Source organism: Arachis stenosperma, chromosome 2 (assembly GCF_014773155.1).
Source record: "Arachis stenosperma cultivar V10309 chromosome 2, arast.V10309.gnm1.PFL2, whole genome shotgun sequence".
NCBI lineage: Eukaryota > Viridiplantae > Streptophyta > Magnoliopsida > Fabales > Fabaceae > Arachis > Arachis stenosperma.
Genome location: NC_080378.1, coordinates 5,094,320 through 5,107,505, shown reverse-complemented (window position 1 = coordinate 5,107,505; position 13,186 = coordinate 5,094,320). Strand labels below are relative to the sequence as shown.

General features: G+C 32.7%; 2 protein-coding genes across 2 annotated transcripts; one reads left to right on the top strand and one right to left on the bottom strand.

Moving 5' to 3' along the window:
* The first annotated feature begins 4,811 nt into the window (after positions 1-4,811).
* Positions 4,812-6,444, top strand: LOC130962082 (hydroquinone glucosyltransferase-like). Its single transcript, XM_057888174.1, has one exon. It carries the CDS (start codon positions 4,846-4,848, stop codon positions 6,283-6,285), a length of 1,440 nt encoding a protein of 479 aa, XP_057744157.1. The 5' UTR covers positions 4,812-4,845; the 3' UTR covers positions 6,286-6,444.
* Positions 6,445-7,414: 970 nt separating this feature from the next.
* LOC130961035 (hydroquinone glucosyltransferase-like) lies at positions 7,415-9,164 on the bottom strand. Its single transcript, XM_057886652.1, has one exon. The coding sequence runs from the start codon at positions 9,076-9,078 to the stop codon at positions 7,636-7,638; it is 1,443 nt and encodes a 480-aa protein (XP_057742635.1). The 5' UTR covers positions 9,079-9,164; the 3' UTR covers positions 7,415-7,635.
* Positions 9,165-13,186: the final 4,022 nt, after the last annotated feature.

Below are 13,186 nucleotides of genomic sequence, written 5' to 3'. Positions count from 1 at the left end.
GAATAGCAACGGTTTTTAACGCCGCAAAACAGTATACCAGTAGTTTGGTAACCATTGCGGTTTAGGGCGCGAGCATTTGATTTTATAGCAGTTTTTAAGAACCGCTAGTAAAACCGTCTCTAATCAGGTTGATGATTTTGTGGCGGTGTATAACCGCCGCTATTTTAGTAAGTAGATTTTAAAAATAATTTGCAATGGTTTTGAACCACCACAATTTCATACACGAACTTTAAAAAATAATTGACCAACTACAATAGTTTATACCATTTTTCTTTACGATAACCTATTTTCTTTACATCATATTTACTAAATTTGAGATATTAACATAAAAAAATATGAAATAAACAATATTAAACTTTTCTAAAATGTTAACTAAAAAAATTTTTATTTGTGCATTATTTACTCAAAAAATATTTAACAATACAAAACTACTGCATCTAAAGAGATTGTGAAATCAACAAAGCACTTACTTAAAGTACTAAAATACGTGAAAATGAACATTTTTTTGGTGACTAAAAAAAATCAAACAAAACAGGCCATAAAACAAGCCTAAAACTAAATAGGCAAGTCATTATAGATATTAGCAGCAAGAATATCTCATCGCTCTATCCATTCAACATATTCTCTTCTGTTCCTAGCCGCATACTTTGCTATAAACTCCGCAGCTTTATTTGTAGAGCGTTGAATTAATCTAACCTCAGTCTTCCGCTTCTACCACAAATAATCATGAATCTTCTTGATCAAATTATTATCCTCAGCTTGATTAACACCGGTCTGGTTTTGAACTAAAAAGAATGCTTCATAGCTGTCAATTTCACAAATCACATCGCGATAACCCTTCTCCCAAACAAGAATAAGTCCACGCCAAATAACAAAAAATTCTCCATGCATAACATTGTTGAATGGTAGAGAACCTAATACTCTACATTTTAAAATATTAATTTAAAAAAGACATAAAATAAAAGGTTCATTACTCACCCACTGCTACAACATAAACTTGAAATCTTGAATCAAAGCCAAAAAGTATATTTTCACTCAAGATAGGCTTAATTGAAAAATAAAATAGTAAAATAAAAGAAAAAAAAAGAAAATCAAAATCAACTACTATTCTTTTCTCCTCACAAGAAATCTAATTAAAACATAAGGAATCATAGCGTATAGTTCAACTTTAAGAATCAAGTATCATTGTTACAATTAAACTTGGTGTCTATAGAAAAATCCTTTATGTTTGTAATCTCTTCATATATTTGAAAAATTTTCGATCTAGTAAACAATTCAACTTTTTCCCTGTAATTGAAATAAAAAAAACTAGTAAGAATCTATTCATCACAGAAGACTATACATATTGTAAATTTGACTTACAATTATGTATAGGTTTTGACATATACACCTTCAAATAGTTTTGGATTCAAACTCAAGCATTGCCAAAGAAATGTTCACTTTGAAATCTGAAAACAATGAGCCATTATAGTTAGCAGTAGAACTATTCTTTTGTCAAGAATTGTCATTCAGTGTCCAAGCTTTGGATTTGGATATAGAATAATCCATGATAATTGGTAAATAGTCCAACCTAATCTTTAATTTCCCATCAAATTCAAATCTAAAAGGTTACAGTAAAACACTAAAACTAAATAAGCACTTTCTCTTATAGAATATCATGGTATTTAGACCTCATTTTTTAAAATTCGAAAGCCAATAAATGCCACTTCTAAAATTTTTTATACTCAAACTCCACATCATAGACATATTAATAAATAGTTAATCAACTTTAACTAAATAAATATTTTGCTAATTATCCCTCTAATAGAGTAGTGACTATTGGACAACATTATATTACCTTGAGAACAAACTCCATGACCTTAGAGATGACTTCAAACCAGTCTCCGTTCTTTTGCACGGTGTCTTGGCGGGCATTGGTGAAATTCCATATGAAGTTGTTAAAAAATCAAACACCACCATTTAGTTCTAATGTATATGGATATAGAAACTAATCTTGAATGCAACACTTCAACTCAAGACTTGAAATAGTTTGAGTTGCAATTGAATCAAGGTAGATCTAAAAGTTCATCCTAGTTCCTAATAGATAATCCTGAGAGTAACAATGAACAAACTATAATGCAACAGAGCATTAGTAATACTCTATTGCAATAGAACAAGGAATAAGTTGATAATTTTGTGCTTGCTGATTCTGAAAAGAAACGATCCTCCAACAAGCCAACAAGAACATTGAATGCGACAATAACACTAATAAAATTTCTTATAATTAGGTAAGATTTAGAAAAGTTCCTACCAAGGTTGTCAAATTTGCGAGTTTAAGTAAACTCGTGGAACTCACCTAGACTCGACTCCTAGACTGGACTTTACCTGTTATGATTCTTTAAAATACAATTTTAAAATTAACAATTTCAACCCAAAATACATCATAAACTAAAATAGTAGTAGAAATTATAAGAAGTAGTACATTCAAATCCTCAATAACTATGCAATAAGTACTTATAATTAAACATTTTAAGAGTCTAAATTAGGACAACATAAAATACATTCAAAGACAATCAAAGCATCATGTAGTAGATAGCATAAAAGAATACAACAAATCAACCCTTGAACATTCAAGTTCAACTTGCAATACTAATTCAACTGCACATCGTTCATAGCATTATGCTGCTATATCAAAATTCTGGTTTATGTCAATCACTCTTTTGGCTGTTCTATTTTAAAATGTTTATTTCTATCTTATAACAATATAAAATAATCAAATCGGGGTCACTAAACAGTTATGCATTCAAGTTTGATTCAACAATATAAACAACCAAAATCAATAGGCTAAACCTAAAAGAAATAAAATTTAAGAAAAAATATATGAAATAGAGTTAAATTATGGAAGAAACAGTGGCTAGAAACTCAAATCAGGGGGTACTTGACCTGCATAACTCAGAACTTAAGAGCTCCAATCTCAAGCCCCAATTAGTGAGTGGCTAAAGTAGAAGCAGATGCAACGACATCAACAACCACATACCTAGCAACGATGACCAATAGGGACAACAAGGAGGCACCAACGGCTAGGGGGAAGCAGCAACGGAGATCGACTGGATGGTTGAGACGGAAGCATGAAGCAGAGCAGAGATAGGAAAAGTTGAGAAAATGTAGGACAAAGATGATAGCCTCCAAGCTCCATGAAGAAGCTGCGAGGTGGAGTGAGGGGTTAGGGCTACACGCAGTTCTGCTGAAGAAAGAAGATTGGAGAAGGGGATAGGGTGCAATGGCTTGACAAATGAAGAAACGTCCCTGCGTACGACGAACGGGCAGTGGTTCGATGGACAAACGGACTGTCGAAGAGAGGCTAGGGTTCTCAGACCTTGGTTTTGAGTTCTAGTGAAGGGGGATAAGGGTCTTAGCTCACTACTGCAATTAAATGATTTCTTTTTTTTTAAATATGAATGAAACAACATTGTTTTGGAAGAACCGGTCGGTTTTTTATCCAATCCGACTGGCCAGTTCTCGGCCAATTCAGCATGTCATGTTAGATTTTGAGGGCAGCAGTTTTACAAAGCAAATCAAACTGTCTGTGTTGTTGGTTCACAGTTGAATCGGTTCATTCAGCCAGTCTAGTCCAATTTTCATAACCAGGTGACGACGGTGTCACGTTGAGTGATGATGATGATAGTGCAGTGAGAGGCGACAGATTGGTAAGGGTTTGTTAGAGAAAGAGGATTTGTGAGAGAGACGGGTGTTTGAGAGAGGTTCGAATAGGTAGAGAGAGAATAATTGGAAGGTGCCAAATTAAAATTGTCTTTTAGCCGTGATTTGCTGCAAAACCGCTGCTAATTTACCAGATTTTGCTACACACGATGAAACTGCTGACCGAACCGATGCAATCTTTCGATTTGACGGTGGTTACATAAACCGACGCTGAATAGTCACCACAATCCTCCACCTGTGTTGTAGTAAAAGTATAAGATGGGTAATGTCTAATTGTCGGTAAATACATTAGCGATTATTTTTATTGTCACTAAAAACAAAATAAATAATCGCTAAAAGTGATTTTTCTAATAGTGATAATCCGATAATATTAAATTGGATAGACTTTCATACAATATTAGAATTGAGATTGAGTGAGTTTACCTTAATCCTAAAAACTAACTCATGGAATGAGAAATATCTCACACTTATAACCTCTCTAAACTAAAGACTTTATTCTTAAGAAATATAAGACATATAATAAAAAGTATCTATTTTTTTGTTTGATCCTTTTAAAATTTTCTTTGGTTTTAGTTAATTAATAATATTTAAAAAGACTTGGTTTTAATCCCTAGAGTTAGTTTCGTTAAATGCTGCCGTAACAAGTTAAATGTTTGCAGCATCTTTTGTCACGTTAGTATTTCAGCTTGTCACATCATCAATTAACCTGCTAAGACAACACTTATTAATAAAATAAACTAACGGTAGTGACTAAATAAAAACTTGTAAATTTTATTAGAACAAAACCAAAAAGAATTACAAAAATCAAAACCAAAACATAAATATTTTATAAAAATTAAAAACTTATTTAAGTAATATTCTAAGCATTACATTTAGAAGAAAAATCATTCCCGTAATGGAAGATACAAATGATACTCGATATATAAAATATGTTCATGCATGTGAGACTTGAAACTTTCTAATGCAAATTCATACAATAATTAAAATTGAACGTGCGTGACCTATTCATCCAGTCCCATAAATAATATTATAGCCTTATTAACCTTCTATAAAACCCTCTCAATTCCCATCAAAACAATACACACCATCATCTCCACCTTAAACATTGTTGCTACATAGAAATAAAATCAACCATCATTTGTTATAATGGAATACCATGTTAAACAACAAAAACAACAACAACAAAGTCTTATCCCATTAATATTCATGATGCCAAGTCCTGGCAAGGGTCACCTCATTCCAATGATTGAGTTCTCCAAAAAACTCACTAAAAATTACGATCTGGGGATAACTATTATTATCCCCGGTAATAGTCCTCCTACAGAGGTGGAAACCACCATGCTCCGCCACATCAACCACATCTTTCTCCGGCCGGTGCCACTTTCTGACCTCCCATCTACCACCAAAATTGAGCTTCTCATCTCACACACCATCCATCATTCTCTCCCTTCTATTCGCCAAACCCTACACTCCATCACCTCCTCCGGCCGCCACCGCGTCACTGCCTTCGTCGTTGACCTCTTTGGCACTGAAGCATTTGACATAGCATCCGAATTCAACATACCCTCTTACATTTTCTTCACTTCCACTTCCATGTTCTTGTCCTTCTTCTTCCACCTTCCACAATGGAAAGCAACTCAATGTGAATCTAATGGCTCAACCGAACTGGTTCAAATCCCGGGTTGTGTCCCAATTCATATAAAAGACCTAGCTGATGGGCTTAAAGATGATGAAATTCTCAATGTGATCATTCAACATGCTAAGCGGTTTAAGTTGGCTCAAGGAATCATTGAGAATAGTTTTCTTGACCTTGAACCGGGTACCATCAAGGAATTGCAAAAGGTCAAACCGGGTAGGCCTCCGGTTTATCCGGTTGGACCGTTAGTTAATATGGTTAATGATCAAACCAAGTTTCATGGGGACAATAATGATAATGCATGTCTAAGGTGGTTAAATGAACAGCCACGTGGCAGTGTCTTATTTGTGTGTTTTGGAAGTGGTGGAACCTTATCTAGTGCTCAAATTGATGAGCTGGCACTAGGGTTAGAGATGAGTGAACAAAGGTTTTTATGGGTTATCAAAAACCCTAATGACAAAGTTTCTAGTGGGTCCTTTTTCAATGTGAATAATATCCTTAATGATCCTTTGAACTTTCTACCTAAAGGATTTGTAGAAAGAACTAAAAGGAAGGGACTCGTGGTGCCAAATTGGGCCCCACAGGCCCAAGTCTTGGCCCATGAATCCATTGGTGGATTTTTAACTCATTGTGGTTGGAATTCTATTCTTGAGAGTGTGGTTAATGGGGTACCCTTAATTGCATGGCCACTATATGCCGAGCAAAAAATGAATGCGGTTTTGATCACTAGAGATATGAAGGTAGGGTTAAGGCCAGAGATTGGTGAAGATGGTTTGGTAGAAAGAGAAGAAATTGGTAGTGTTGTGAAGAGATTAATGGAAGGAGAAGAAGGGAAGAAACTTCGTTATAGAATGAAAGAACTTAAAGAGGCAGCTATTGAAGTTGTTGGGGAAAATGGGTCTTCAACTAAACAAATTGAAGAGTTGGCTCTCAAGTGGAAGAAGGTCTAAGATAATTATTGTATAATTAATTTAATTAGCTCAATTCAAATGTCCATATCCCATTATTACTTTGTGTTGTCTTCAGTTATATAAAATTCTCAAGGTATTCATTTTATGCTTTATGTACACACAAGATATATTTTCTTAGTTGAATATGATTAAAATTGATTGGTGGGGTACAGTGGTATATATAGAGTAATTATTATTAGGTACATGTGAATATATATTAATCATTTATGGATAATGTTTCGCTCAAAACTAACATGATGAAAATAAACTTATCATCTTGTCATCTAACATTGGTTCATCACCAATAAACATATATATAAGTTAGTCGAGCACTAATTTATTTATCTGTTTAAATAAATATTAGGGGACTAACAACAAATTTTTACATAGAATTTAAATCTGTTCTAGATTAGTTTTTTACGTCTTGAGCTGGGGGTACCAAACAAACATTGGTTCATAACCTTTTCTTTTGTTTTGTTGGTTGATAACCTATTAACCTTTTTTTTGGACGGAATAACCTATTAACTTTAACTATAGCAATTTCATTACGCCAATGGTCAAAATCAAAACCTAATGTATTGAAAGGAAAAGCCCAAATAAATTTTTATGTAATCTTCGTACGTATATACTGAGCAAAGCCGCCAGAGATTGCGATTGAAACATTTTATTAACTTTTATTTAACTGAGAAAAAAATTTATGGAATCTTGGTATACTACGCCAAGCCGGCAGATTGCGATTAAAATGTTTAATAATATTTATTTAACTTATATATATATATATATATATATATATATATATATATATATATATATATATATGTATATGTATATACGACAAAAAATTTAAATTAGAAAAAATTCAATAACGTCAAATTCAGATCTAATTTAATAATATCAAAATAATTAATCCAAAAAAAATAAAAATAATATAAATATTTTTTAAAATAGATGGAAGACGAACCAAATTTGTTCATGGGAAGGTGATGAAGATGAACCAGATCTGTTTGTCGGAGGATTGGGTAGAGTAGCTAGATAGATAATTCTAAGATTAATTATGGTTTATAATAACAAATTTTAGTTATAAAAGTGATTGTTATGTTATGTATATTTTATATTATGTTATGTGAAATTGTGATCCAAAAAAAGATGCGTCATTGAAGTTATCAATACAATACACACTAGACTTGCTCACATCATTTTTCAAATCTTTGACCTCTAACCTAATAATACACACCATTAGTGAACTCATTTTACAAAAGAAAAGCAAAAAAGACCAAATAAGACAAAAGGAAATTAAATAATTAATAAGAAGCTAATAAGCCACCATGGATCAATTTCAATAATTTTGACCTATACACTTGTTTGACCCTTCCACTTGTTAGCCAACTCCACAATTTGCTTTGTTGAAGCTCCATTTTTCTCAAGAGTTTTAGTAGCTGCCTCTTTAAGATCCTTCATTCTATGACGAAGTTTCTTTCCTTCTTCACCCTCCATTAAACCCTTCACAACACTAGCAATTTCTTCTTTTTCCACCAACCCATTTTCCCCAATTTTTGGTCTCAATGCCACCTTGGTATCTTCGGTGACCAAAACCGCATTCATTTTTTGTTCTGCATAAAGAGGCCATGCAATCAAGGGTACTCCATTGACCACACTTTCTAAAATAGAGTTCCAACCACAATGGGTTATAAACCCACCAATAGACTCATGGGCCAAGACTTGGGCCTGTGGAGCCCAAGATGATACTACTAGGCCCATCCCTTTAGTTCTCTCAACAAATCCTTTGGGCAAGAAGTCAAAAGGGTCAGCTTGGCTTTGAGCATTGAAATAAGATGCATTTGCAACCTTGTCATTTGGACTTCTCACAACCCACAAGAATCTTTGTCCACTTTTCTCCAAACCTAGTGCCAGCTCATCAATTTGGGCACTAGACAAGGTCCCACCACTTCCGAAACAAACGAATAAAACACTGCCACGTGGCTGGTCATCCAACCACCTCAAACACTCATGATCTTTATCACCGGTTCGACCATTTTCTACATTTACCAATGGTCCAACCGGATAAACCGGAGGTTTACCTGAATCTGCCTTTTGTAGCTCATTAATAGCACCCGGTTCAAGTTCAAAGAAACTATTCTCTATAAATCCGGCTGCCCTTCTAAACCGGTTTACATGGTGGAGTAACCACTTGTAGGCCTCATCATTCCGGTCTTGAACCGGGTCTGTCAAGTCCTTTCCATGAACCGGAACACATCCCGGAATTTGAACCGGTTCAATTAAATCTCTATATTCACCTTGAACCATTTGGTCTAATTGTGGTAAATAGAAGGAGAAGGACAAGAGCATGGAAGTTGAAGGGTAGTACACATAAGAGGGAATGTTAAGGTCATCGGCAACGTCGAAGGCGTCGGTGCCGAAGAGGTCGACGACGAGGGCAGATACACGGTGGCCGGAGGAGGCGAGGGAGGCGAGAGTACGACGTAAGGAAGGAAGGGAACGAACCACGGTGAGAGAGATAAGAGGCTCAATCTTGGTGTCTGAAGGGAGGTCAGAGAGGGAAATTGGAGGGAGGAAAGTGTGGGAGATGGTAGCCGGGAGGGAGCGGAGGACGGTGGTTTGCGCGGCGGAAGGAGGGCCATCACAAGGGATGATGAAATGAACATTAATAGTATTGTCATTTTGGGTAAGCCTTTTGGCAAACTCAATCATTGGAATAAGGTGTCCCATGCCAGGACTTGGCATCATAGTAACTAAGGTTGTTGTTGTAGATTGTTGTTGTTGTTGGTTTTCCATGATGTTGTGTGTGTTGAATACAATTGGCAATGGTGATTGTGAATTATTGTGTATGTGATTTGGGTTTGAATGAGGGTGAAAAAGAGATAGAAGGGGATTTTATAGAGTTTTGTATGTGTGGGGTTCAATGATTGATGTTGTGACATATGAAACTACGTCGTAGTGCTTACATTATTTTATTAGTCACATGCGTACTATACATGTGCATGAATTTAATTAGCCATCATCATAATATATTATAAATGCATGTATCTGCTGCTTTTTGTCCACATATACATAGAAAATTGGCAGTTTTGTTCTTGGTTAAACTACAGGAAGTGGTTGTTGACCTTAATTACGTAAGATATATGGACAATATTATGCAATAATGTACGTGAGAAAGATAATAACAAAATCGGTTTTTTCAATTAATAGCATAATTAACATAATATATTCTTAAAAATATTTTTTAAATTAGAAGTGATGAGACTCAAATTTGAGACTTTTATATAAGAATGTGAAAATTATACCATTTGAACTATAGTTTGTTGACAATATTTTTTAATTTATTACTAATATAAATATTTTAAATTTAATCATAAATTATATATTATTATTAATGAATAATTGTTATATTTTAAAACAAGTAAAAATATTATTCATTAATTTTATTACTTTTACTATTAAAAATAACTAAATTTTAAATTTAATTAACTCTATAAAATATTTTATACCAAAAAATTTTATACGTATTTTTATTTAAAAAATTTTAAAAAATATTTTACATATTTTTATATATTATTCCGTGCAGGAGACCGTATATATGTCCTAGTTAAGTAATTAATTAAACAAAGAGAACTATTATATATGTAGTATGTTTATTTATATTCTTGTATGTTTTTATTGTTTATATTAAAAATATTCATAAAAAGTAAGAAAATAATTTGTTTGTAATATCATAAAAAGAAAAGATACAAAACTATCTACACAAAAATACAATAATAATTTATTCTAAACAAATATCATATATTAAGAAATATTATCTACGTGCTTTTATATATACATTGAACCCAAATTATTCTTCTATATATAATGGAAATATGAAAAAGTTTGATATATAAAAAAGTTTGAACCCAAATTATTATTCTGTGTGTGTGTGTGAATTTTTTTTTGTAATTTCTAGAATTGAAATAAAGAGTTCTTGTTACTTAATGTAATAAATCGTTTGTTATTTTGATGATTAATTACGAATTTATTAATTATGAAATATTTTTAATAAATAAAAGAGTAAATTAACACACACACACTTAGTGACTACTATCTTATAATAATACTTAATATGGATTCTTATAATAATTGGATTAAGCTTTTATACGAGGTGCATTATTTGGGAGTTACTTTTCCTATTTTGTCCCCACTATTCTCTACATGAAGGAAAGGGTGATGTCAATCCAAACGTAAGCCACATGTGATAAACTTATATAAAATTAAGTTGGATAATATTAATTAATTTCTGGTTTTTCCCAATCTCAAAATTCTTTGCGGTGGAAAAGTCTTACATTCAAACTTTGTTGTCTTGGATTTCAATAATTGGTGGTGGAAATTTCTACGTCCTGCTGAAATTGAAGTGACCTTGAAATGATGAAATCATCATTCTCACCTAATTTGTAATCATATTGTAGATTACAAAAGCCTTCGCATATTAATTATTTTAATAATCACGGTTAAGACTCTGAGTCACTAATAATTAAAATAATAGAGTAGTTTATTGATTAAAAAATAGAAATAATAAAAATGAATTTAAAATCAGGTATATATCCTAAAATATTTAATTAGAGATGACAATAAAATATATAGTCCGTGCATTACAGTTTATATTTAAATTATATGATAGTAGTCTTCTAAATTGAACTCAGGTATCATAATAATCTTTAGACTCTTTTCGACTTTAAATTAATAAATATAGTGATGATGTGATATATACTCTCTTATTACGTTGGATTAGTGTGAAACGATAATATTTTCGTTTAGCACCCAATAAAAACTGAAATGACATTTTTATTTTCATTGTAGATGCCCATAATAATTAATTGAAATTTAAAAAATTAAATTAATAAAAGCCATAAATATAAAAGATCATTATGGAATTTAATCCATTAAAATATAACTTTAAGATATTAGATAACTTGGCTCAAGTTATTAGAACGAACTACTATGACCTAGTGTTTGGACTATATTTTTAATTAAAACACAAATACAAAGTTAACAACATATTAAAAGTAGAAAACAAAGATTAAAAACAAAGATTAAAAAAAACAAAGTTACCCGTTGAAAAGATTTGTCCTTATTATCTTCATTTTTCTCATTGCAAATATGTTAAACATACAAAACTTTTATAAGAGAAGACAAAAATATATACTCAATATCTCTATATTATATATACATCCTAATAATTACATGTGATTATAGTTAATTTAGTTTACATAGTATTCCATGAGAAGTCAATATTGTTTTTTTTTTCTCTCAGATTTGATATCATTTTCCATTTCCTTACTTATTGCAACAATTATTTTGCACGTGCACGGCGTGTGTTTTTTTTTTATTGCACACAGTCAATTCAAGAGATTAAAGATTAATCCGTCGTAGATCCAAGTTTCATTTTAGAGTTTTTCGCTACTTGCTAGCCAATAAGTTGCTACATGCTCAAGCACAATTTAAATCTTCGGCATTTATTTAAACGGATGAGTAAACTGACCACTCAACCAACTCAAATTTATTTTCTTTTGTCTTTCTTAATTCCTCTTAGATGGCTAGACGCTAAAGGCAGCTTTTCAATTCATGAACTTGAGTTCACCAAATCTTTTCTTTTTTTGTCAAACACATCCAATACTTTGTTCGTTTTGCATTTGAGTTTTACCTTAATTTTATTGTTTTGTGAAATCCATTTATTTATCTCTCCTATTACTAAAAATTCAACTAATTCGGATTTAATATGTAGAGATACCTATTAAAAAGGTATTAAGTCTCTTGAACATTGAGCTACGAATGAATTTATTTTAAATCAGCATTTAAACTTTTTCGAGGGTTGATTCCTCCCAATGAATTCCTTTCTATTTTTTATTATCATTTTTTGTTGTGTGGATGAATTTTGGAATGGCGCCTTTCTTCTTCATTGTTGAAGTTTGTAATTTTATTAAAAAAGATGTTTGTAATTTTAGTAAATATTTATTTGCAAATCAGAATTATAAAAGGGGAAAAATTATAATGTAAAATTTTGCACAAAGACACCCTCTTATATATTTTTTTGTTCTAAAATTTTAACTCTCAAATAAAGAGTTTAATTTTGAGTATTGATAGTCTAAATAGTTTTATGCATATATAGAAATTAAATTCTAACACACCTAAAACAATAAAAGCTACTTATTAAGAGCTTCTCTATTCAAAAAATAAATCACAAAATCCCCAAACTGACAGAACAAAGATTAATTTATGGCGAATTTAAATTTTATTTAAAGGTCTGTCATTAGTCAATGATTTGTGACATATACAAAACGAAATTTAATTTTTGGATACTTGTTTCACCAGACGAGTTACTCACTCTATTTTATCAACATTAGAATAAATGACCATTTGTACCCATGAGAGATGAAAACGCTGACATTTGTACCCATAAAAGCTCGAAACTAATCTTGTACCCATGATACATGCTGTCCGTGTGACAAAAGTGTCCTGGCTTGGATCTGAGCTTGGTTCGTGGGTTTCCAAACCTACGTGGCACTCCCAACCTCCTCCCTCCCATTCTGAGCCAACCATTCACCATCTTCATCTTCATCTTCTTCACCATCACCATCACCATCACCATAACCTCCATCACCATCACCTCAGCACCGCTACAGCCACCTCCCTTCACCACAACCTCCGGCGACAAAAACACATGACATACACACTAACACTAACAGAGGAAATAAGAGAGCAAGGAGGAAGAGAGCAGAGAAACGAGAGATTCAGAGAGTGAGGAGAGAGCACGAGAAGAGATCCGAGAGAGGGGGTATCGCGCCGTCACCAGCCACCGTCGCGCACCACCACCGTCGCGAGCCAGAGACGCCGCAAGGGGGAAGAGGAGCCATCG

What these genes read in the sequence shown, in the direction of transcription:
- LOC130962082 (XM_057888174.1), top strand. Translation starts at nt 4,846, where the DNA reads ATGGAATACCATGTTAAACAACAAAAACAACAACAACAAAGTCTTATC.
- LOC130961035 (XM_057886652.1), bottom strand. Translation starts at nt 9,078, where the DNA reads ATGGAAAACCAACAACAACAACAATCTACAACAACAACCTTAGTTACT.